We start from the raw sequence: 26699 nt of genomic DNA, 5'->3' as shown, positions 1-26699 counted from the left end.
TAAATAAATGTGCTAGTTTTATGTGGTTGATTCCTTTAAAATTTTAATAGAAATATTTTAACAACTAATATTTCAGACATTAGGAGTTTTTGCTTTAGTACTGGGAGGAAACACGCAGTCTATTACAATAGTAGGCATTTTAAAACTTAATGGTAACCTAAGATGACTGAAATTCAACATATAGATTATCCCGTTTGTATCTCAAGATATATTTAAAAAAATAAAACTAAAATCACTAGGATGAAGCAACCTATGAAAATACACAGTCAGTGCATGGCAGTGCTGAGATTGTGGAGCTGAGAAGAGGGGCAGACTCAGTCAAATGACTACAGAACCCTGTTCCCACAAGAGACACCCAAAGGGTGGGTCCAAACTGTTAAAGCCACAAATGGTGTGGGTGGTCAGTTGATCAACAGGAAAAGTCCACTCAGTGAAAATGTAAAGTTGTTTTGTCAACCCCCCCCCCCCCCCCCGAGTGACAGAGAAACACCGGGAAAGGAGAACTTTGTGATCTGGTTATAAAGTAGGAATGTTATTAGCTTACTTTGTAAGGAAAACACCTTTCCTGTTATTGTATTCTGACTCCAGGGAGAAGAAGACTGTTTATATCAAGGTTGCTTATTAGAGACTTTTTGTACCCACAGAATCCATAACAAGGAGTATTTAAATGACAGGTCATACTGAGCTGGGCTTTGTATAAGCCAACAGTTCCAGGGCTGAGAGGGAGGCAAGTGACCCAGAACCAGTGAGCACTCCTTGCCCTTTCTGTTCTGAAGAGCAAAGTGGCTTTCTCCAGTGCTGCCTCAGGGTACTGCATGGTCTTTGCTCTTGCACTAGTCACCTACAGTATGGTGGACAGACCTAACTTACTTAAGCATTGGTTTTTGGAGAAGCCAGAGAAGGCGTAGGGATTAGGTAAGGGAAAGAAAGATACCACATGGAGAAGAGAGAAATAAGGGTGGTGGAAGGAAAAAGTAGTATTTTCCTCATTTCTAGTAAGAAATAATAAAGATGACTGTGGTCTTATATTTTACTTGATTTCATATAAACTGTCTCCCAAGATTCATAACTTAATAGATTCATTCTACATGAACTTGAAAATTCTATTAAAGGAAACTATTTCAATGACAAAAAATCATACAACAATAAACCATTTTAAATTCACGGTGCTACCTTCACATTGCTAAAGGAGAAATAAGGCCAATGCCACCAACAACATTCATTCTATTTTATCTTATAGTGCTCATGCTATTTGGATTTATCAGGCTTTTGTAAAAATGGAGATGCATTTACTGTATAAACAAAATAAGCAAGGCTGCATGTGAATTCCCTCATGATACTATAATGCATGAAATCCTTGAAAGTGTAAATAAATGGAATTAATGTTCCCTTTGTGAACAGCAAATGACGAGTACACGTTTCCATGGATACTACACGTTGCTTAGAGTCTTGTTCTTTTCTTAGCAGTAAAGGACCATCAAGCATTGAGAGCACGCTGTATTCTCAGCAAGCTAGTTGGATTTATAAGACAAAGCCGTACATACATATTTTGCTATGCTAAATCTGATTAAAAAACACAGCTTAACTTGTTTTTCAGAAAGGAAGTGCTACTCATTGCTGCAGCATTTAATAGCCCTGAAAATCCTACTATAGATAGGTCTGGATTCACATGATACAAATGAGGTTGTGGGAAAACCTATGTGTGGGTTTCCTATGACCTTGGCAAACTTCTGGAAACACATGTTGTTCAGTTAATATTAATTTAATTATCCCTCAAATATGAATTACATATGACCTTCCTTTGTGTTGAGGATCCTGTAATCACTAATCTGTTAGTTAAGTGAGTTTTAAGTTGTGAGACTGTTAGAAGATATGTGAGGTTACTTGGACCCACACACAGTTTTGCTTTTATGACTGCAGGATGCCTAAGAGCCAGTGATTATTCTAGCGACTAACAGGCCAATTCTCTTATGCCGAGTTCAAAACGAAAGGCTTGCTTTATCTGGTAGACTATTAGATAATGCTCTTGAATATATTGCTTGCAGGAGATAAATGTCATACTTCTTTGGTGTCTTCTTTTTAAAATATTATGTCTATATAAGGCAGGCAGTATGATTTTATGGCACAAAAAGCAAATGGTTACTAAAGCGAAGCAAATTAGTGTAGCTTTCCACATTTTTGACTTGTTTCAGAGACGACATTGGTTCCTTCTCTGTTTGTTCTCACCTGCTCACCAGTAAACACTCAGCAACAGGTGAGTGCGTGGTTGTAACTAGAACTTGATCCATCAAAAGCCAGAGATGGTCCATTTTGTGCAAGATAGTTTCCAATATGAATCTTAGAGATTCATATTGCCGTGATAAAACACACCTTGGGAAGGAAAGGGTTCATTTCAACTTACAAGTCTCAGGTTACTCTTTCACTGCACGAAGTCAGTACAGGAACATAAGGCAGGAATGTAGAGGCAAGAACTTTTTATACAACTCACAACCGTCATCCCAGAGAAGGCACTGCCCATAAAGGGAAGAGCCTTCCCATACCAACCATTTATCAAGAAAATGGTCCACAGGTTTGTCCACAGGCAATGTTATAAAGGCATTTTGTCAATCTGAGAGTCCTTTCCAATTACTCTACCTTACATCAAATTCATCTAAAGTCAACCAACACACATAGCAAGTATATCTAGCAAGAAGGAATGCCAGAGGACCTAGGTTCTAGGGCACGTGGTAGTGAAATTGCTAGAGGCTTTAACTGCTATAGGCTGCTGCTTCCTTTCCCTGTGCTAACCTGTGTGACAGGTTCACCAACTGAAGACAGTGCACACAGGAATTCTGCTTCCTTTCTGTGCTGACACTCTAGGAGGAGACAATAAAGAAGCCAAGACTCCATTTTACAGGATTGAGAGTGCTTGCAACTGATCCATACTTGTGACAGAGTATCAAGTCCATTCAGGCCATTTGAAGTAGTTTAGAGTTTAAATTATATGAAAATATAGGCAGGAGTGAAGTAAAAGCCCTTTGATGCATTCAACAGCTTAAGAATAAAATGTCTGCTGCAAACTTGTGTTGCAAAACAAGTTTCTCCATTTGAATTTACAGTGAGTGCATCTGTGATATTCAGATTTAATCACAGGATTGTGTGGGTGAAAGTGATTTCCATCATCCTCTTTATCCTGTACCCAAAGTAATTTGGGGGTCAAAGGAATGATGATGTGATTAAGTACTTGAAATAGGGCAAAAAGAGGCTAATTATTCACTGACTGAATACTGATGAGCTAAATATTTTCTCTTGTATATTTAAGCTATCTCACAGATATTAGCGTTATAAATGGGAAAGGAAGGGCATATAGATATTTAAAGTATAATAATTAAGGTGGAAATTAGCATCATGACCAATTATCTCAGCCATACAAACCATCTTTGGCTTGAAATTGAAAAACATTTGAAATTCAATGCAAAATCTAAAGAAGAAATGGAGCCATGCCAAGATATGCAGAAAAGTATTTGACAAAATCCAATATCCCTTCATGGTCCAATTCAATAAGCTAGAAAGAGTGGGCATTGTCCTTAACCTGAGAAAGAATATGTCCTAGAAAATGCTGCTCACTGGGTGCTGAGGGTGCAGTTAAGAGATCTTGGTCAAGGACCCACAAAACTCACCTAGAGGAGAGGAAGAAGCTAACAAGAGGAATTTTATAAGAAAGGGACTGCCGTTAACAGCAATATATTACCTTCTGGGAAATGACCAAGAGTAGACATTAAATATTATACAGAAATGTTAAGTATATGAACTTCTGTATAATATTAACCAGTCTAGCCACTGAGCAATGTATTGTCTCACAAATTCATACCATAGCAAATCCATGCCCTTTTTCCTTTTAAGATTTGTAGATACATTGGAAACATGAGCATCTATAAGAAAATATGGAATTTTTTATATTAAGGAAGAAATAACGTTATCTTTGTTCACTGTGACATGGCTATGTAGCATATTTGAAAAAAAATAGACAAACCATGAACCTTAAAGCTAATTCTGCAGCTGAAGTGATACAGCACAGTTGTAGGACACAAGTTCAGTGGGTCATGGCACCCTGAGTCTACAGCTCTATTATGGAACAGAGTCAAACAGGTGGAATTTCTCTTTGAAAATCTAATACCATTTACATTAGCATGCTCAAACTGAAATAGTTGGTATAAATATAACAAAACGTGTAGAAAAATATAGAAGAGAAAAAACATTTAATTTTGGTGGAAGAAGCCAGAAGGATTGAGGACAGCAAGAGAACACAGCTCACAGACATCAACTACGTAAGGAAGGCTCCCAGATGCTCCTGGTGTTTTTGTGGGGCTCCTAACCCTGGGAATAGGGGTGTCTTTGACTCTTTTGTCTGCTCTTGGGACCCTTTCCCTCCCACTGGGTTCGCTTGCCCAGCCTTGATGTGAGTGTTTGTGCCTAGTCTTATTGTATCTTATTATGCCTTGATTTATATCCCTGGGAGGTCTGCTCTTTTCTGACAAAAAATGAACAGAGGAGTGGATGTTAAAAACGGGAGAGCCACTGGGAAGAGTGGGGAGGAGCAGCACTGGGAGAGGAAACTTGAATGGAAGATATTGAAAACAAATTTTTTTAAAAAAAAAAATGGAAAAATGATTATGGTAGAAGAGACAAACTGAAGAGGCAAATCATGATCATGGATAGAAAGCTTTGATTTGTCAACAAGTTAATACAACCCATGTTGATATCTATAGATCCAGTGCAATCCCAAATGGATTTTTTAGCATATCTGGTTTTTGTTTTGTTTTTTATATTGTTATGTTTATTTGGGGGGTTTTTGCTTGTTTGGATATTTTTTAAAGAATGTTTGGAGAAAGAAGAGCTCCAGAATAGATAATACAACCCGGAAGTAGATAAACTAAGAGAAGTGTTCCTTCTTACCTCAAAGCTTACAACTGTGAAAATTCCTGGAAAGAACCACACCTTGCACTCAGCCTTTTGCAAGGCTAATCAACTGATTAGACACTCAGCAAGGTGGACAGCTTAGAAGGTTAGAGTCCAGAGCCAGATTATACTGGGACAGTTGAAGCCTCCTTCACAGCCATTTATCTATCGTCCTCTTCTGTATGTAATCTAACATCTTTGTAGTCCCTCTTCTGTATGTAATCTAACATCTTTGTAGTCGTATTAATCCTGTGGAATGTACTTGTTTCCAGTTTCTCTTCTCAAAGGGACGAGAGTGTCATTAGCGGGCATTACAGTCCGAGAGCTCTTCTCTATGCCTCACCTGCCTGATGCTTCTATCAGTGTGTTTTCAAAATGTCTTGAGTTTTAAATTTTCTTTGTTCTTCAGTGTACAGGTACCCAGAATTGCTAGGATGCTAAAACATGTAATCTGGGGCTAACCCAAATCTGTATTCTTGAATCTTGATCACTCATTGTTGGCTCTAAAATAAACTCTTCGCTTCTTTGAGGTGAGATATGTGCTTTAGTGTTCACGACAAAGCTGCAAGAATCAGAAAGTGTGGGCTTAGTTAGACAGATGGAGCAGTCTAGAAAGTCCAGAAATGAACTCATAATGTTTAGTCAGTTGCTTGTTTGAAAAAGACTTATTTTATTTACTTTATTCCTCGTGTGTATATGTGTATGCCGTGTGTGTGTGTGTGTGTGTGTGTGTGTGTGTGTGTGCTGCTTCCAGTAGGGGCCAGAAGAGTGAGTCGGGTCTCTTGGTCCTGGAAATGCAGGCAGTCTGAGCCTCCAGACACTAGTTCTGGGAATTCAAATTGGGTCTTCTGGAATGCTTTGTAGTTGCTGACCGTCTCGCCAGCCCCTAGACAACTAATTTTCGACAAAGGAATTAAGGCTTTGGAACAAAGAGAATCTTTTCAGTAAATGGTGTTAGAAAACCTTCACATCCATCTGCAAAAACAAACTAGATACAAATTGTTATGGTTTTACTTCTAGAATTTATGGGCTGGAAATCCAATCCCCATGCAATAAGCTAGAGGCATCTCCTGACTATGTAGGCCATAAGTGCTCCCCTCCATGAATGTACTGCCATTGTAAATGGGTCCTCTGGGTGATCTCCGCATAGCTCTGTTCCTCTTCCATGCGACACCCAAACCTGCAGCGAGAGGGAACTTTACAGGTGGCCAGGTGACATCACTCGTCTCAAACACTCTTGCCTCCAGAACTACAGGAAATAAATCTCCAACATGTACAAAATGCCTGCTAGTACCTTGCTTCAGCAGCATGAAACCAGATAAGATACAAACCACACATACTTCAAAAGGCTCACAGATGTAACTGTAAAATGCAAATCAAAACACTGCAAATGACAACATAAAAGAAAATGAATATGACCCAGGGTTCAATAATGACTCAATTCGACAGCAAAGGCGAGGTGCATGAAAGGAAGCGTCGTAAGCTGAAGTTCATTAACGTTAAGAATGTTCTGTCAAAGACATTGTTTAGAAAATAAAAAAGGACACAGACAGGGGGACAATATATGTATGAGACATGGTTATTACAGGACTGTTATTTAAAACACACAAAGGATGTTTTTTGGTTTGGGTTTTTTGTTTGTTTGTTTTTGTTTTTGTTTTTGTTTTTCAAGACACGGTTTCTCTGTAGCCCTGACTGTCCTGGAACTCACTCTGTAGACCAGGCTGGCCTCAACTCAGAAATCCACCTGCCTCTGTCTCCCAGAGTGCTGGAATTACAGGCGTGTGCCACCACCACCCGGCCAAAGGATGTTTTAAAATAAAAACAAGAAAGCAACCTGATTGAACCTCAAATATATATTAGTTAGCGAAAAGAGCCAATATAGGAAGATGTCTTCTGTATGCTGCAAACTCTGTGACATTTGGGGAAAGAAAACACAGCAGAAGAGGTCCTCCAAGGAGACCCTGCTGTGGAGACAGGCGGGATAAAGGGAAACTGAATTTTCTGCAATTCTATTGTGAACCTGAAATAGTATACCAGTTAAGTCTGTTTCAAATATTAAAATATTACATAGTTTCAAAAAGTAACAGTATTTGCATGATTTTCAGTGTTCAAGAATGGGATTTTAACCAGTGTGATGACTTAAACTTTATTTATTATTGAAATCTCCAACTCTGAAGACATTCTCACCCTGAGGTTTGCTTTTGACTTCAGGTCAGATGTTGCCATTCTATACAACGACCGCTCAGTGCTTGAGAACCACCATGTCAGTGCAGCCTACAGACTTATGCAAGAGGAGGAAATGAATATTTTGGTAAATTTATCTAAAGATGACTGGAGGTGAGTTTCAGTGGAAACCAAAAGGAAATTGAACCCCAAGAACAATGTAAGTTATGTTGTTAAAGGGAGGAAGAGATAGGAAGGCCCCAAGTCTTCCCCCATCGGAGGAAGGGCTTGCAGGCTCTGCCCAGGCATCATCTCTGCGGCTGGATAGACAGGAACTAACTGCAGATCAATCCAGCCCCCAGGCACATGTGTAAAGCCCAATTGACTACATCACAATTGACTAAGGGGACACAATCATTCAGCCTGTAGTGGAGCTTGGGTTGATTTTGTTGCTTTTGTGGTTGGTTGTATTTCTGTTTGTTTTTTATGTAGTCTTACATAAATACAAAATTTAAGCATCAGGCACATTTTTCTCCTTAGTATTTTGCTATAAATAGTTTCATCTACTTGAGAAAAAAATTACAACTATATTAAAATGACCCAGAGTAAAGAGGAAAATACTTTATATCTCTCCTAGGAATAAGATATGTAAAATTAACTTTCACTGTCTCGCATTTAAATTATCTTTTTTTTTCTTTCATAGCTAAGTCTTGTTATTTCAATATGTTTTTTTCTTTGTGATAATATTTATGTGTCTCTTCATAAACTTTAGTCATCTGGTTGGACTTTTTGTATGATGTACTAGCAAATAGTACAATAATCACACAGATTCTAAATTTTAATAAATTCAATGCTTTCCAACTACCAAAATACACATATTTTCTAATATAACAACAATAAAAGTTTGCCTAACATTAAAATTTGGTTATCTTGTTAAAGACCTGTAATTTTTCTGCCCTCAAGTCTTTTTAGTATTTTTATTACAAATAAAAGCATTGCTCTTTTTATAAAAATATTTCACACCTTAAGTTGTATTTATCTTGTGTTATAGTTCACCTACTCTATTACCATAACTTAGAATTTATTAATTCTTTAAATGAAAAGCATAGCATATTTAGTACATTTGTAGATTATGAAAAATTTTTGTCTCGTTTCTCTTATTTAACAAATATTTTATCTAGTCTATATTAGTGCAGATTCTGTTAAAATTTCATTGAAAAACTATAATTGAGAATAATCTTATTAACTACTTTCAATTCTGTATTTCTCTGCAAACTTGGTAAATTATTCTAAGAAGGTTGCCCAGTTTTATAAATGACAGCAGAACACTGAGGCTTTGTCACTTTTGTATAAAATAAAGTTGGACTGAGCACCTGCAATTTTCAAAAACAAATCCTAATATGTTGCTACTTTTAAAAATGAATCATCTTTTATGTAAGATATTGTGGTGGGGATGGAGTTGAGACACGGTTTTTCTCTGTAGCCCTGGCTATCCTAGAACTTGCTCTGTAGACCAGACTGGCCTCAAACTTAGAGGTCGGCTTGTCTCTGCCTCCCAAGTGCTGGAATTAAAAGCATGTTCCACCACTGCCTGGCTAAAATATATTTGATTCAAGATCATATTCAAGTCAAAGCCTTGACTTAACTTTTAATACTGGCTCCACAGTGAAAACAAATTATAATTAAGTTCTTATCCTTATATAGAAGCCTTTGCTAAGGTGACTCAATTTTCTACTTAGAGTGAGACTGTGTTACTCAGTCATAAGCTCTGTTACATGATCACTGTATTTACACGATAGAATCTTGCTTAAAAGTGTAAACAGTGCCAATGGATACGGCTGTTACACAGGATTGGGTTCTAGAAGTATACCCTCTCATTAACATCTAGACTTCTCTGAGGTGCTTGTGGTAGGTTCTGGGTACTGTGGTGTGACCAAGAGTCAGCTTTTGGAATGGATATTCTGGCTAAATTTGACAGTCAGTCCCATCTTAGCTGTGTGACTGAGCAAATGAAATATCCTCTGGAGGGTAACATTAATAATCTTTTGCAGGTCTAACCACAGGAATTAAATGTTTAGTGCATGGACAGAGGAATTACTACATAGTCCTAAGTCCAGACATAGACTGGATAAGTAATTCTGGTCCTATTAAAAGTAATTTCATTTAAAAAACATAAAAAGAGCAAAGGGCAAGAGAGACCCTGAGAACTCATCCTCTTCAAACAGTTTTATTGGCCACAGAAGTTTAGAATATTCTCCAGTGCCACTGATTTCAAGCCTTACTTCTTATATATATATATAATTTTCTATATTCTTTGTCTACAATCCAAAAGCTTTCCCCTTTCCCAGTTCCCCCCTCCCCATATGTCCCATAAGTCCTCTTCTCTCCATCCATTCTCCTATCTTTCCCCCTCCCTTTTCTCTGTCCTAGTACTCCCCTACAATGCTGGATCAAGCCTTTCCAGGATTTTTATTTAAGAGCAAAGGTGATGCTCTTACTAGAGCTCCTGCCAGAGAAGTACAGGGACATGGGTTTAATGCCCATAACCCATGTGAAAATGCCAGGTCAGCAGAACATGCTGTCAATCTCATTCCTCGAGAAGCAGAGACAGAGAGATTGCTGGGATTTGGTGGCCAGCCAGCCTAGCCTAATTGTTAAGCCCCCAGTCAGTGAAAAATCCTAATCCCTGAGTTTGACTTCTCGTCTCCACACGAGCATGCACACATGTTCAGGCACATCTCTATGCATCTGGGCACACAGAAACATGCATACAAACATGCCATATATGTAATTAAAATGGCCAATGATGATTTTAGGTAGAAAAAAATAAGACTTAGCAATTATGAGTTGGGAAGAAAATTGGGTTGTGAAGGAAATACACCTCATTTTTAAGGAGATTATTAAGTGGCACGACTTACTCAACTCATGAATGCCAATGATTAAAATAATGGCCAACTTTTGTGGACACTATTGCATTTAAAAGGTGATGGCTCTGTGTTGATAGTTGTTATGGAAGACGGTATGATATGATCGTATTTACAGAAGTGTCCCGCTCTAAGCTAAGGAAAACTCAAAGGAACCACTCTCCCTTTGATGCCTCCGCAGGGATCTTCGGAACTTAGTGATTGAAATGGTCTTAGCGACGGACATGTCAGGCCATTTCCAGCAAATTAAAAACATAAGGAACAGCTTGCAGCAGCCTGAAGGGTAGGTTGTTTTCTTTTGTCATGTTGAAGTTCTGTGGGTTTGGGCCTAAAAAACACTAGATGATTATTTTTGTTCTGGTAAATTGAGCATGTCTTTGGTTTGGCAGGATTGACAGAGCCAAAACTATGTCCCTGATACTCCATGCAGCCGACATCAGCCACCCAGCCAAAACCTGGAAGCTGCACTACAGGTGGACCATGGCCCTAATGGAGGAGTTTTTCCTGCAGGTGCATTTTTCACTCTGTTTTGGAAACAGTGAATATTGTCAAAACTTTCCTCAGCAGAAACAGGGCCTTATACTTATATTTCCATTTAGTCATAGCACATAGTTAGGATGCTTGGGAGAAATCTACCAGGATTTTAGGTAAGTAAAATGGTATTAAATATCTTTTAAAAGGAGTAATGTCTTAAATAGGAGGATGTGGCAGTCAAGAGAAAAGCAATAGAAAAGCAGGTTAGAATTACTCTGTTAGTAAGAGGTAGGTTTGAGAGTATAAATAGCTTTCACAATGAGAAGAGCTAGAGGATAGGGGAGGGGGAACACACAAACTTCTATGTGTATCTTCCTGCTCAATATTTACCCCCATACATAGCTGCAAGGGATGCTGAGGAAAATGTGGCAGAGCAGACACCTGCCTAACCAAATTGACAAATGCAAACCTGCAGGAGAGGAGACCTCTGTTCTCCGGTGTAGGCATTTCTTTACAAGTTATTTCCTATGTGGTGTCCCTGTTCTGTCTAACATCTTTGCAATCAAAGTTGTGATAGTATAATAAAAATGTGATTGTAATCATTCAAAGTTGGCTTCAAACTCCACAAGTAAAGGCTCAGTCTTCCAAATGATGGGGTCCACTTCAGACTGCAGACCGGAGTGGAACCATAGGACATAGAAATGTTGATTTCTGACCAGCTGGTTACAAATTCAGTTCCTATGGCACATTCTAGAGTTGGTGATTTGCTAATCTATAGAACTCAGAGCTGGAACTATACTGACAATTAGAATTTTAGTATAAAGAATGGAATTCAGTAGTGGTCAGATAAAGCAGGTAAGACACACCAGTGGCTCTGTAGGCTCTAGGTGGAGTTGGAGCATGTCAGCTCCTAGATGAAGAATATGAACCCGAAATTTGCCCTAAACTTCAGTGTCCATCAGTATTGTAAATTTCTATTACATAATAGATGTGAAAAACTTTTAAATATTTTGAGTTGAATGGCCATAAAAACTTAACACAGGGCAGTCTGCTGGGGGCAATTAAGCCTGTACTTCAAGATGGGATCTCTCTCTCTCTCTCTCTCTCTGTGTGTGTGTGTGTGTGTGTGTGTGTGTGTTTTTCGAGACAGGGTAACCTCTCTGAGTAACCTTGGCTGTCCTGGAACTCATTCTGGTTCCAGGCTGGCCTCGAACTCAGAAATCCGGTTGCCTCAGCCTCCCAAGTGCTGGAATTTCTCTTATTTAAAAAGACCAAGAGTATAAAACCACTGCTATGATTCTGTCTTTCAAATGTAGGTGAAATGTAAGAAAATGGATCTAAAATAAATTGGTAGGAGGCGGTTATAACTATCAAAATAAAAATCAATGGAAGAGAACAAAAAGAAACAAGAGCCAGAACAGAGATAAAAACTGACAGCCTGAATGATATTAATTGCAAGATCAAAAGGAGGGAGGAATATGCATAGACGATGGATTCATATTATAGAGCTTACATATGTCAAAAGGGTACAAAAGGCTATGAACAATTTACATGAATAATATTGATGACATACTAAATTGCCTAAATCTTTAAGAAAGATATAAAAATTACTAACCTAGACAAAAGACAAAGCTTCAATGAATATTCATATACTTACATTTTAATTGAATTTATAATACAGTTCCACATAAGAAACCCCAGGATTTGGGGCAGTGAGATGGTTCAGCAGTTAAGAGCACTGGCTGGTTTTCCAGAACACAAGGATCTGGGTTCAATTCTCAATATCTACATGGCAACACACAGTGTCTATAACTCCAGACCCAGAGAATCTGATGTCCTCTTCTGGCCTTCGTGGGCATCAGGCACACATGCAGTGCAAAGACATACATGCAGGCAAAACACCCATACTCATAAAACTAATCAATTCTTAAAAACCCAGAAATAGGGTTTGGGACTAGATAGCTCCAATTTTTTATTTTAATTTCAATTTCTATTATTTGATTCAGTTGAGAGATACCAATTTTCTTAGAATTTTAAGACAGAAATAATAATTTTAAGACAAAATTTTCACGATAGAGGAAAAAGAAAATTAGCAGTATATCGCTCATAAAACCTGACAAAGATGTTTCAAATAAAGGAAATTATAACTCATATCTGTCATGTATCTAGATGGGGAAACTCTTAAAATATTAGCAAGTCAAATCCATAATATTATAAAAGAATACATAGCATGACTTGAGCATGCATGTCGAATATTTTTTAATTATACAAAACTATATTAAAAGAATAAAAGAGGAAAATTACATTGTCATATCAATAGATTCCCAGAATGCATTTGACAAAATTTAGCACCTTAGTTACACAAACTCCCATAAAACTAATTAGGAAATGTTTCTCAGCCTTATAAAGGATCAAAGGGTCACAGCTAATGCAATACTGCATGGGGAAATACAAAAAAATGTTTATGCTAAAGTCAGACTATCAACTGTTTCTGTTAAATGTTTCCTATGAAGTCCTCAGTACAAAGAAGTACTAAGAGGAAATAGTATATAAAGTGGAAAAAACAGGTGCAAGGGGGCAGGTCAAACCTACATATGGTTTCACAGGGTTGTAGGATCAACTGTAGTTCTGTGCACAAGCAGAAAACAAATGGAAGATTAAGTTTAACCGTTCTGGGGCTGGAGAGATGGCTCAGTGGTTAAGAGCACTGACTGCTCTTCTGAAGGTCCTTAGTTCAAATCCCAGCAACCACATGGTGGCTCACAACCATCCGTAATGAGATCTGATGTCCTCTTCTGGTGTGTCTGAAGACAGCTACAGTGTACTCACATATAATAATAAATCTTTTTAAAAAAAAAAAAAGTTTAACCGTTCTGGTTGTGACCACGTCTTTATGAGGATGTGCCTCTCACAAAGGATCTCCTTCATCTCTCCCCGGGAGAGGAGAAGAGGAAACACAAGAACAGGTGCCCTGATTCCTACTGTACGGATGTGAAAGGCCCAGGGTGCAATTACATCATCACGGCCTTCAGCCATTCACAAACACTTGTCCGTTTTCCCCTGTCAGCCCACTGAAGGACAAACAAGGTTGATGCAGAAATCCCTGTCTAGTGACAAATAAGCACATTTTGATTAAAAAATATGAGTTTAAGATATCGTCACTTGTGAGCATCAAACAAACTATTATGTTTAGCTAAATGCATGAAAAACCACAATTTTAATTTTACATATGTAAAATTAAGTTATATATTAAATTATATATATGATTAAATTAGATACATAATTAAATTGTGTGTGTATGTATATATATATATGTATGTATGTATGTATGTATGTATGTATGTATGTATGTGTGTGTGTATAAATAGTCAGATAGTCCATGTTGATGAGTGCTACAGTTTGTTTTCTGTGGCTGTGACCAAACCCAGACTGGGGAGAAAAGCATTCTTTATATTTTGCAAGTTGCAGTCATTGTCAAGGGAAGCCAGGGCAGAAACTGAAGCAGGATAGTATAGGGCACTGCTTCCGAGATTGTTCTCTATATCTTGCTCAGCTTACTTTTGGGGCTGGACCCTCCTATGTCAGGCATTAATCAAGAAATCACTCCACAATGTTGCACACAGGTCAGACCAATGGAGACATCTCAATTGCAGTTTGCTCTTCCCAGGTGTCTTAGTCAGGGTTTCTATTCCTGCACAAACATCATGCCCAAGAAGTAAGGTGGGGAGGAAAGGGTTTATTGAGCTTACACTTCCATGCTGCAGTTCATTACTAAAGGAAGTCAGGACTGGAAGTCAAGTAGGTCAGGAAGCAGGAGTTGATGCAGAGGCCATGGAGGGATGTTTCTTACTGGTTTGCTTCCCCTGGCTTGCTCAGCCTGCTCTCTTATAGAACCCAAGGGCACCAGCCCAAAGGTGGTACCACCCACAAGGGGCCCTCCCCACTTGATCACTAATTGAGAAAATGCCCCACAGCTGGATCTCATGGAGGCACTTCCCCAACTAAAGCTCCTTTCTCTGTGATAACTCCAGCCTGTGTCAAGTTGACACACAAAACTAGCCAGTACACCAGGTGACCAAAACTTGTGTCTAGTTGACAAATGCTAGGCAGAACAATGGATTAAAAAAATTCACTACTACTGAGACGTAAGTTCTTTCAAAACTGATTTGTAAGTCTGGGATTGTGCTACAAAGATCTTAGCAGACCTCTTTGTAGAAGCTGGAATTCTGATCCTACAATACAAGTGGAAATGAACAAATCTAGAATAGTCTTGGCAATTCTATAAAAGACCAGAAATCTGGAGCATCCACTGTCCCATATTACATAATTAGCATTTCGTAATATAGAAATGACCAGACTCTCACTGGCATATAGACAGGGAATAGATCAATGCAATCTGATAGTGATTCCAGAAATAAGCCTACACGTGTCCTCGTGTGGTTTTCTTCATAGACACTAAATCAAATGAGCTGGGTGAGACGTTCCACAATGCAAATGCAACAATTAGAAAATGGTGGGGCATTGAGCAAATCTATCTTTTTCTTAAAATGAGATTTTGTTCTTATTGATGGGTAAGTGTCTGTGTGAATGGATGCCCATGTGGATGCCCGCCCGATCCCTACTCTTAGAATTTCTTCACCTAGCATTCTTGTTTTCGATTCTTTTTTTTTTCTGAAAAGGGGAGTAAAAACACTTTTATGCTAAAATTAAAGATTTTCATGGAAAATATTTCAGATAAAATAGAAGAGATACATAGAAAACACATTAAAATTAAAAGGCAAATTAAAAATTAAAATTAAAAAACAATAATTTTTTTCATGGAAAATTAAAGAGTAAAGTGGTAGACATGTAAAACATTGCTGAATTGATTGAAATATGAAATAGAAACATTTTATGATAGAATTGAAGATTCACATGGAAAATATTTCTGATAAAATCATAGAAAAATTTTAGATGTTAAAAATTTTAAACATATTAGAATTGAAGATTATCATGGAAAATTTTAAATAGATATAACAATGGTAGTCATGAAAGTATTCCTAAGTTGATTGAAAGTGGAATTATAAACATTTTCAGATAAAATTGAAGATTTACATGGAAAATATTTCTGATAAAATTGAAGAAATAGAAAAACATGTTAAAATTAAAGATTATCATGGAAATTTTACAGATAACATGATAGGCACAAAGATAATTCTAAGTTGATTGAAGATGGAATTATAAACATTTTCAGATAAAATTGAAGATTTACATGGAAAATATTTCTGGAAAAATTCAAGAAATATATAGAAAAACATGTTAAAATTGACTTTCATGGATAATTTTACATATAAAATGGTAGATGTTTCTAATTCTACCTTCAATTAATTTAGAAAGAGTTGTTTTTGATTCTTGATTGTTTTTGCTTTTTTGTTTACATTTGAGACAGTGTCTCACAGTGTAGCACATTTTGGACTAGAACTCACACACTACTAAAAATAGACTCAGTCGATCCATTTCAGTTAAGATCTGGGCGCCAATGAAAATTACAGATATAACCTCCCAAATCAAACAAATGTAAAGAAAGGTTAAAAATGTTAAAATGTTAAAAATCGATGCCAGTTCTAAGAGTTGCAAACGTGCTGTAAACAGTAGTTTCAGGGGTAATTCTAATATTTGGTGTAAGATGCTTACAGTGAAAATACACAATTACATTCTACCATAAATACAACTGAATATAGATGTGGTATTCCTATAGCCATCGAACATGTAATCTGGGTGACTGTGAGAATTTCTGAGGATCATGTTTAGAAGGAGTAAAGGAACGCAGACACATGCCAGACATTCCTATGCAAGCTGTGCAGAGATGGCTGGATAGGTGCACTGTCTGGCCCCCATCCCAGCTTATCTACAGAACCAGGGTTCCGTCATCCTCATCACTGGGTCCTGACAGTGGTCTGAACGCTCATTTACATCCAGATCTCATGGCAAAAAGGTTCCCTAGACTTCTGTGCTTCATTCTCTTTTTGGTTTTGTTTTGCTTATGTAGCCATAGAAATTGTTTCACTTTTAGTGAAATTTAAAGAAATAAAGCCTTGAATTGACACCTCGCTGCTGATAGCTGTCAGAGCCTTTTATTCTCTTTGGAAAGCAGAAAAACAATTACTAGCTGTTTGTCACACCCAAGAAAACTTGACAAGCTACATGGGAACTTTGAGCTATGGGCTGTCAGACACTGGACCCCAGACCCTCCTGGGGACTGTGACAGGACAGTTCTGCTGCCTCAGTACCTGTAGGTCATTGCAACAATGATGAACAACAATGCCCAGACTAAGGACATCAGAGAGATCCACTGGGTAATTGAGTGTAGTGTTTTCTCTTTACCATTTTCATACATGAATGAAAACACCAGGAAATAGATTTATTAGGTTTAGTAAGTTGTGGACTCTAAAAACTATTTCTGGTCTCTTGAATAAAGTACTTTGAACAGGATACACAACTTTCAAGAAAAATGTAAAGTAGTTGTTCTGTAGAATGCCCAAGGAAAGGTCAGTGTCTGCTGCTTTGGGAGGATGAGGAAGGACCTTGTGGAGTTGGTCAAGCTTCCTCTAAGGTAACACAGTTTCCCTTTGCACATCCATGGTGCTCTGTTCAGTTCTCTCACGGTCTGGCTCGGAGCCCCTGCTGATGACCTGGTACCCATGGCCTTTATTCATTCCAAAAAATAAATAACGCTATGAAATATTAATAAGAGAATTGAATAATTAATGCATTTTAGCAATAGGAATTTTGAATTCTAAATTAATTAGAAGGTACAGGAAGCAGAAAAAAAATTAACCCCCCAACTCCATCCACAGGAAGGCCAGATCTGGATGTCAGTGTCAAATGTTTGAGTCTTAGATGAAAATGTCCCAACGCAGTCTTTAAAATGGAACTTACAAGAGCATAACATCAAGGTCCCTTTAAATAATGCTTTTCAGTCCTTCAAAGAACCATATAATAAAGAAGTAGACCTATTGAGTCTTATAATAAATAATAGACCTGCTGGAGTGTTCTTAAGCTATAAATAGCAGGTATTCAACCAATAACATCAGCCAAATGCAAATATTATATTGTCAGTCAAGGATAATTGTATCTGTAAATACTAAATAAATGTCTGTCTTTAATATTATTTTTCCGATCAAGACTATCATCTGTCATTTTTATTTTAAACAGTGATAGTCCCATTATATTTTAATATAAACACTTAAGGATATTGTTATTCAAAATTAACTAATGATAATATTCTTGAACTTTATTCTAAACCATTAAAATCATTTGTAGTTAAACATTTAATAAATCTTAGTCAATGAGAAGAAAGAGATTTCAAACTACTCGTGCATATTTCATTTGAAAAATCAGTCAGCATAAAATCTTGCTCTTTAAAACTTTGTGAATAAAAATATTAAAAAAATGAAAAAAGGTCCCTAAACTGTGTGGTCAATTAAACTTCCAATAATGCATTGAAATGACTAATCCATAGGGACTTCAGAAAACTGAAATGTTTGTCTCTTTAGGGTCAATGGGTTGGGATACTACAAAGATTTTAGAGATGAATTAGCAGTAGAAAATCCATCAGGAAAAAACTATTCAAGGTAAGTTATATAGGTTTAGGGTTTAATGATATAAATAAGTGTGTAGGTATTACTGCTTTTAAAAAAAAGTGGTTAAGTCACTCTCTCTAAACCTTACATTTTCTTAAATTCTCCAAGTTGCTTCTAGCAGTTCCTCTTTCTTTCCCCAGGGAGACAAAGAAGCTGAATTAGGGCTTCCATTTTCTCCACTTTGTGATCGGAAGTCAACGATGGTTGCCCAGTCTCAAATAGGTAATTATGAAGAAATATGGCCCTGAAAAGTGGGTGGGACTTGTTGGCGTTCAAATGTGTGTACTATGCTGTACAAAGTCTTCCAGACCAACCTCACTCTACGCTCAGGATAAATTTTTGGCTTTGGGCTGATGTAGATAATGCTGAAGGAGAATCAATGAAGTAATTTTACAAAATTACAAAATAAACCTCTACTGCTGGTCAAGGTGAGGTGTTTCCAGGTTCTCGTCTTCTTAGCCAAGGAGATAAATTAAAGGCCCACACAAAATTTTCAGGAATAGTTAGGCAATTTAACTTAAAGGGAAGCAATAGAAAAGATCTTCCTGAACAAGGACCCATGTTATAGCCCAGAGTCCCTTTATGTGTTCTAAAGGAAGGAGAGGCCAGCTTCTGAAGGGTAAGGTCTTTATTCTGATTGCTGAATTAGATCACATGTCATTCTCCTGCCATGTAGCCCCCTTTCCTAGAATGTTTCTGATTGAACAGAAACTATTCTAGCTTTGACTTTGTTATGAGAGTGGAACCCTATCATTACCCTTAGAAGAGTAAAGATGAAGCAGGATGCAGGTGGAAGTCTGTGGTTACTGGGTGAATTGTGTGGAGAGGGGTCTGTATATGCACAGAACACACAAGGAGCTAGACTGCCAAGAACAGTATGGAGAAGAGAACTGCATAAACCAACCAGCTGAATCCCTGGTTACTAAACTATTCCCTAAGTTTGGCTGTATCTAATAGTATTATGACAGCCAGCCTCCTCCTCATAGAACTGTGTGATGTGTGAATCTGCGTCCCTTCTCCAAATGTGGGCTCTGGTGTAACTATTACAGAGCTTTTGGGCAGTAGGAAAGCTTTCCCCTTCCCAGACAGCTTCCAACAACTGTTCAGCCAATAAAACAGCATCCGGGGTTTATCACCATTCAGAAAATGTGGATGTTGTAGACACAGGATCTCATCTAGCAAGATGGCCGACTCCCAGTGGCTAGCAACTCTGATACGCATTCCTCTTAGTGAGTAGAGGTGCTGGTTCATTGAACATTATTCCTGCTCTAGAGAGTTAAAAGTCTTGATGAACAATTAATTTCACTTTGAATTCAAGTATTAATTAAGATAAGAAAATTATTGTGGGATTTTTGTAAAATTTGAAATGTGTCCCAACATGTACTTGAGAAGTGTCAAGCATATATCCTACTTTGGGCAAGCATTCAATGGCTAATTTGCATGTATGTATATGTGACTTCCAAATCCTTCTTTTCTCGTATTAAGATGTTAGTCACTGATCTCAGTGGGTTCAAGGCAGAAGCACCTAATAGCTCTTGGGGCCACAAGGTTTTGCAGTCACAGAGCTTAAAACAGTTATCGTTTTTAATCCCTTTACCTCACTACTAAGAGGCAAATGCATCTCTTGGACAAGGCTCTGCTCCCTGCTGTCACTCTCCATCTTGATGAGCACTTTAAATTTAAATCATCACTCAATCCTGACATTTCAAAGTGGTGGGATTAGTGCTGTCGCCTGGAGATTGTAGTGTTCTCCCTGTTGGCTTGACAGCACACACCCACACTTTGTGAACTAATGTTTTACATCCCGAGAGTAATAAACAGCAATTTGAAATAAGAGTGCAATGACAGAGCATTCTGAAAAAAGAAAGAAAGAAAGAAAAATAAAAGTAAGGAAAAAAAAGATAAAATAAAAGTGGCTGTCCCCCTGTGGCCTGAGAGGTGGGGACCTTTAATTAGCTAGTTTTCTTAGAGTTTTCTTTCTGGTGCATAACACTCAACAACCAAAAACCAAATGAGGACCAGTCATAAGGGTAATGGCCTCTCACTGAGAAGAAAAGACATTTATGATCATTAGAATTGACGCAATAGCTAGGACAGCATAAGGCATGGGATATTAAATGGGAAAGGCCACGTGCTTGAGCTCGGAGGTTTAGTTTATCAGCTCCTACTACTGAATGCTTTATTACCCAAAGTCACTGCCTCTGAAGATTGCTACTGTCCTCAGCTTAGGCAGTTCTGTAGTGAGCACCTGTGTCCCAGGAAGTCCTCACTGTGGCTTACCATATGGTTTAGGAAACTGTGACACTTGATTGTATCTACCGTTCTGTGTCTTTTGTGTTTTCAGGTTTCATTGATTTCATAGTGGAGCCAACGTTTTCTCTACTGACAGACTCGACAGAGAAAATTGTTATTCCTCTTATAGAGGAAGCTTCAAAATCTGAGTCTTCTAACTATGGGGCAAGCAGGTATAATAGTTTTTCTTTTGCATATATACACATATATACATAAATATATTCATATTTATCTTTAAGGTTTGAAAGAGCTTTTACCCAATAATTACTCTTTTCCTCAAAGTAGGCCTGCAGTTCTTGCAGTAATTATTAGGTAGTAGTGCCATCTAGTGGCTATATACTGTAGTGCACTCCCTTTGCAACTGATCATGGTTCAGTACAAATGAGAAGACAAAGGATATATGTCTAGATGGGAGGGGAGGCAAGGGAAGGAACTGGGAGGAGTGAATAGAAGCCAAACCATAATCAGAATATACTCCACGTGGGAAAGAGGATGTGGGTGGGTAAGCACCTGGCACGTGTTACATCTGGGCCCGTGTGACTGTTGTCCAACACCTGTGGGTCTGTAAACCTGTCTTGTATGGAATCTTGACCTAGTTGTCTTTTGATTTCTTTGGTTGTCAATGATAGCTCGTCCACCATGATTGGGTTCCATGTTGCTGACTCTCTGAGGCGGTCAAATGCAAAAGGCTCCATGAGTGACGGGAGCTATACCCCAGACTACTCTCTGTCAGCTGTGGACCTGAAGAGTTTCAAAAACAACCTGGTGGACATCATTCAGCAGAACAAAGAGAGGTGGAAAGAGCTGGCTGCCCAAGGTACAGTGGTCGAGGATGCTGCCATTAAGAAGTCGCCAATTCCTTGATAATTTGCACTTTCTTCCACTCGGTTTGCTTTTTAGGAAATTCACAAACTCTTGCTGGTTTTTGAAATTCGATCATTCATGAGGCAGTTGGTCCTGTTGCTAGCTAAGAAAGGATGCTGCTGTTCATGTCCCCTGAGCTGCAGATGTGTGTGCTGATGGATGGTGGCCACGCAAATGTGCAATAAGGGACAGTAGCATGATGACGACCTGTGTAAGAACCCCTGCGCTTTGTCAATGGCACTTCTGAGCCTGTTCTAGCACCAAGCAAGGCCACTAGCTCTTGCTGTATCTACCAAGTGTCTAGCATTTTAGTTAAAAATAAGAGTTTGGGGCTGGAAGGATGGCTCTGAGGTTAAGGTACTTACTGCTCTAGCTGAGGGTTCAGACTTTGCTCCAAGCCCCCAAGATAAGCACCCCATCACAGCCTGTAACTCCAGCTCCTGGATCCAATGATCTCTCTTGGCCTCTGTAGACAACTGCAGTACACACACACACACACACACACACATACATGCACACACACACATACATACACACACATACACACACACACATGCAAGCAAGCATACACATAATTGCAGTAAATAATTTTAAATGTATAAAAGCATTATGAACTATTGGGTACCCAGAGTAGAAACCACTGTGTGCACTGGCTGCTAAAGGTACTGTGGTTTCACAATGAGAGTGAACTGAGTAGATCTGCTTCAGTCTACAGAAAGGCCTGTGATGCTAAACATGAGCAGGAGTGTCGTTTGAAATAGGTATGTGCAGAAAGCCTTCACTAAAAAGGTGATGATGTGGATAAACAGGAGAGGAGAGGAGAAAATAGTTAGGGAGCAGCCTGGCGTGGAAGATCAAACCTTGTCAGACACACCCATGGGATGGCCATATACAAACTAGGAGGTGAAGCTTGCCTCCCACACAAGAAAAGAAGAAGCCTGTGGAAAGGAGAGGAGGGGTGCAGGTTGGAACTCTGTAGGCATGGGGTAGGGGAATGTGCTGACCAGGCCATTTATTTGGACCCCAAAAGGAAAGCCAAATGTATAGTTATCTCTTAAACGGCACATGAGTGATTTCAACTAATATTTAACAATGATTTCTCTGACTACAAAGCAGAAAGGAGGCATTTATATACCACCTAGGAGAAAGATAAAAGTGTAGAGTAATTTTCAAACTGTAAAACAAAAGAGGGAGACTTGAGTCAGTACGTGTGCAAGAGCATGAACAAGAAGTTAGACTTTAGATGTTTGAAGGAGATTTTCTATGCACAGTGTGCTGGTTTCAAGATGCTTAGTCTAGGAGTGGCACTATTAGGCAGTGTGGACTTGTTGGAGTAGCTATGGTCTTGTTGGAGGAAGTGTGTCACTGTGGGGATGGGCTTTGAGAGAGCTTCCTCCTAGCTGCCTGAGTATGCCGGTCTCTCTCCTGGCTGTTGTCAGATCAAGATGTACAACTCTCAGCTCCTCCTGCACCATATCTGCCTGGATTCTGGATGTTTCTTGCCTTGATGATAATGGATTGATCCTCTGAACCTGCAAGCCAGCCCCAATTAAGTGCTGTTCCTTATACAAGTTGCCTTGGTCATGGTGTCTCTTCACAACAATGGAAACCTTAATTAAGACACATATTTATACAATGCACAGATGCTAAATATAATCACGATATGGAGTACACAATACATATATGTGTATGCATATGTATGTGTATGTGTGTATCATTATATGATATGACTTTAAAAATTTTAAATTCTACATCCCTCCTTGTATCAAATCCTATCTGTCCTCCTCTCAACACATCCTGGATCTGATCTCTTCATGCTCATTCTCTTGTATGCATGGGATCTATATGTGCATGTATAACATATATACATAATTGTATGTTGTCTTTTCTATTGCTATGATTAAACATTATGATTGAGACAACTTATAAAAGAAAGTTTTGATTTGGTTTATGGTTCCAGAGGTTAGAGATCACAATGGTAGAGCAAAGGAACAACTGAAATCATACATCTTGATCTGTAACCATGGACAGAGAGAGGGCACTGGGAACTGTGTGGGCTTGTGAAACTTCAAAGCTCACTCCACAGAGACGACACTTCTGACAAGGCTACACCTCCTAGTCCTTTCTAAACAGGCTTACCAACATGGGACCAAGAATATGGGCCATTCTCACTTCAATCTGCCACACATGGCATTTACTGTCATGATAATACTTAATATGTATTCATTTATAGTTATACATATAGTTTTCTTGTATGAATATGTTTCATAATAAAAAATGAAAACATGATCTGCTAGCTCCAGAAAGAAGTGTTCTCAGAAGTCAGTGACTGTCAGTTTATACGGTCATGGGAATCTGCTATGGACCGCTCCCAGTGAGTCCCTGAAGTGAGAGTGTGTTTCTTATCTGAGATGGGATGACAACATGATGGTGGTCCAGGGTCTACTGAGGCTATATGAGGATCCCAGAGGTGTCACCACCATCTCAGCACACCTCACACCCTAGCTCACCTTCAGATATGCAGAGAATCCCACTAATCCTTGGCAGGGGAAAAGTGTAAACTTTGGTTACACTGTGTGAAGCTCACTGTACTAAAGTGGGTTAGTAGTTGAAACGTCAGTTAAAAGAACACTTCCATCCAGGAAGCCTTCTCCTAGGGAGCTGAATATAACTGTCGAGAATTGGTGTATGTAGATTTTTGGTTTGATATCAGGGTTTTAAAAAACACAAATGCTTTTTAATATCCCAGAATGTCCAGTTTGGGTTAGATTTATTTATATAGACTGAAAAATATGTCCTTACCATCAATCTGTTATTTCTTAAGTCCCTATCTTTTCTACACTATTCAGGGGTTGACAGATGTCAGGAATATATGTTACTATTCTTATAGTGAGGTAGGCATTTGAAAACAGCAAGACGAGTATGTATGAATTTTGTATCCCACTACCTTACTAGATATGTTTGTCAGAGGTAGGAGGAGCTTTTACAATTCTTAAAGTGTAATACCCTATTGACTTCTTCCTGTCTGATTGTATCACTTTTATCTCCTTCTCATGTCTAATAGCTCTAGCTGAGATTATATTTAACAGGAGTGAAGAAAGTGGAAATCCTTGTCTTCTTTCTGATTTTACTGGAAATATCTCAATGTTTTTCTTCATTGAACATAACGTCGGCTAGAGACTTGCAGTGTATTACATTTTGGTGCACTGTGGGATATTCTCTGTAACCAGAGGTCAGCCAGGACTTTTATTACAAAAAGTTATAGGATATACTGGAAGATCTTTCCTGAATATAATGTGATGATCATGTGGTTTCTGTCTTTGAGTCTGTTAATGTGATAGATTATATTTACTGATTTACACACGTCAAAATATCCCTGCATCTCTGAGATGAAGCCAATTTTATTGTGATAGATGGTATTTTTTGTGTTTTTGAATTTGGTTCAATGATATTTTGTTGAGTTTTATCATCCATGTTCATCAGGGATATTGATCTATACTTTTATTTTTATGTGTGTCTTTGTCTGGTTTAGGTATAAGTGTACTGCTGGTTTCATAAAAAAAAAAACACAAACAAACAAACTAAACTCTTTCCATTTCTCTTCTATGGAATAGTTTAAGAGTCAGTGGCTTTAATTCTTTTTTAAGGGATATTCTACACAAATGACCTGGCTTCACTCAACATAATGTATATTTTTCTATTTGCTGAAACTAACCAATGGATGCCAAAAGGAAAGATAAATACATGAAATGTTTCCTAATATTTCTTCTATATCTGAATTTGTGTGCTTTCTTTTAGGATAGGTTTTTTTCTATAATTTTGCATGATGAATATGAATAATAGTTACAAGACTTTATAGCAGTTTATGTACCATCAGAAACATGTTTGGTTGGAATGTGGGGAATAGACATTGAGGAAGAGACAGGCAGGTTAGAGGCTACAATGTGGATCAGAGACTAGACCCCGGTGACTAGACCATTTACAAGAACATTGGAAGTTTGTTAACTCTGTACCTTAGAGAAGACGACACACTATACACACCCACATATATATATGTGCATGTATGTTTATATTTGTGTGTATATAGAAATTATCTCTCTGTTTCTGTTCTCTTTAAAGAAACCTTTAGACTTACACTCAACAATGTCTGTTTATTTTCTTCCCCCTCTGTCTCAAATATCTTTTATCAATCAGACCAATCTAGTACTGGCCTCAATTTTAATTCATAAGGAAAAAAACCCTGCTTCCAACAAGGCCTTGCTACCATTCAGCAATGAATTCATGGGTATATTAGAGTAGGGTTTGGCCAATTATTGAAATGTTCTCAATTGACTGACCCATGTAGAACATTAGAACCATTGACAGCTAATGCTTTGTCAAAAGCCCATCTGTGGTCAGTCCAGCCTTTTGGTAAATTCTTAAAATCAGTTACTCATTAAACCGTGTATTTTACTGTACATAGTGAGCCCTGTCATGCACTGGAAATATGCTCCAGTTTCATAAGTTTATGCATGAAGGACATAGCTAGCTCCGAATCCTCTAGACACTACATTTTATTTTATGGGTCGATATTTATCAGGCATTTTAAATTTATGTTTACTTTGTGTGTATGGACATCGTAACTGCATGTATGAATGTACACCACATGTATTCTTGGTGTTTTTAGAGGTGAAAGGAAGGCCTTGGATCCCTCCAACTAGAATTACAGATAATTATGAGCCACCAATGTGGATGCAAAAAATTGAGCCTGGGTCCTCCAGAAGGGTGACCAGTGCTCTTAAAAGCTGGACCATCACTCTAGCCCCCCAATCTACATCTTGATGTGCAAATTAAGCATAGAAAATAATGAAAGTGTGATAATCATGTGTATAATAGAACTCTATAACAACTAATTTTAATTAAAAAAAGAAATGAATTCTCTACCTAGCCCTTTCTCAAAATATCTTACTGAAAGTCATGTTGAACCCATAAAATGTGACATCAGTTCCCATAGCTTTGATTCCTGTACAGAATTTGGGTTCCCTCTTGTTGTTTGAGTTATTAGGTATAATCAGTGGGAAAAGGCATTTTTGGATAATAATAAACACATTCTTACTCATAAATAAATGTGTTGATTTTTAAAGTGAATATCAAACAGAATATGATTTCTTTATATAATTTTATATTTAAATAGAGGTATAATACCATTATGTATATAAGACTAATCTCTTTCATGATAACCTCTCATTCAATTCTGTAAATTTCTGCTTGAGCCAAAATTGATTAAAATTACTGTTTTCGAATCAGCTGAAGATCATCACCAACAGATATGAGAGTCATGAACAGTTCTAATAACAAAAGCAAAATATGCTGAAAATTAAAAATTATTGACTATATTTGTTTTTTATAATTTTACTACAGTAGATTATGCAAATGCGAC

General features: G+C 37.9%; 1 protein-coding gene across 2 annotated transcripts in view; it reads left to right on the top strand.

The window, feature by feature from the left end:
- Pde1a (phosphodiesterase 1A) overlaps positions 1–26699 on the top strand; it is a 201019-nt gene that overhangs the window by 153167 nt on the left and 21153 nt on the right. For both annotated transcript variants that reach the window (XM_052182786.1, XM_052182787.1), the window contains exons 8-13: positions 7153–7278; positions 10210–10311; positions 10418–10538; positions 18265–18346; positions 20469–20589; positions 21046–21233. In XM_052182786.1, the coding sequence (XP_052038746.1) occupies positions 7153–7278; positions 10210–10311; positions 10418–10538; positions 18265–18346; positions 20469–20589; positions 21046–21233 (740 nt within the window). The remainder of the gene's footprint in view (positions 1–7152; positions 7279–10209; positions 10312–10417; positions 10539–18264; positions 18347–20468; positions 20590–21045; positions 21234–26699) is intronic.

This window comes from Apodemus sylvaticus, chromosome 5 (assembly GCF_947179515.1).
Source record: "Apodemus sylvaticus chromosome 5, mApoSyl1.1, whole genome shotgun sequence".
Classification (NCBI taxonomy): domain Eukaryota; kingdom Metazoa; phylum Chordata; class Mammalia; order Rodentia; family Muridae; genus Apodemus; species Apodemus sylvaticus.
This window is presented reverse-complemented; position numbering and strand designations above follow the sequence as displayed.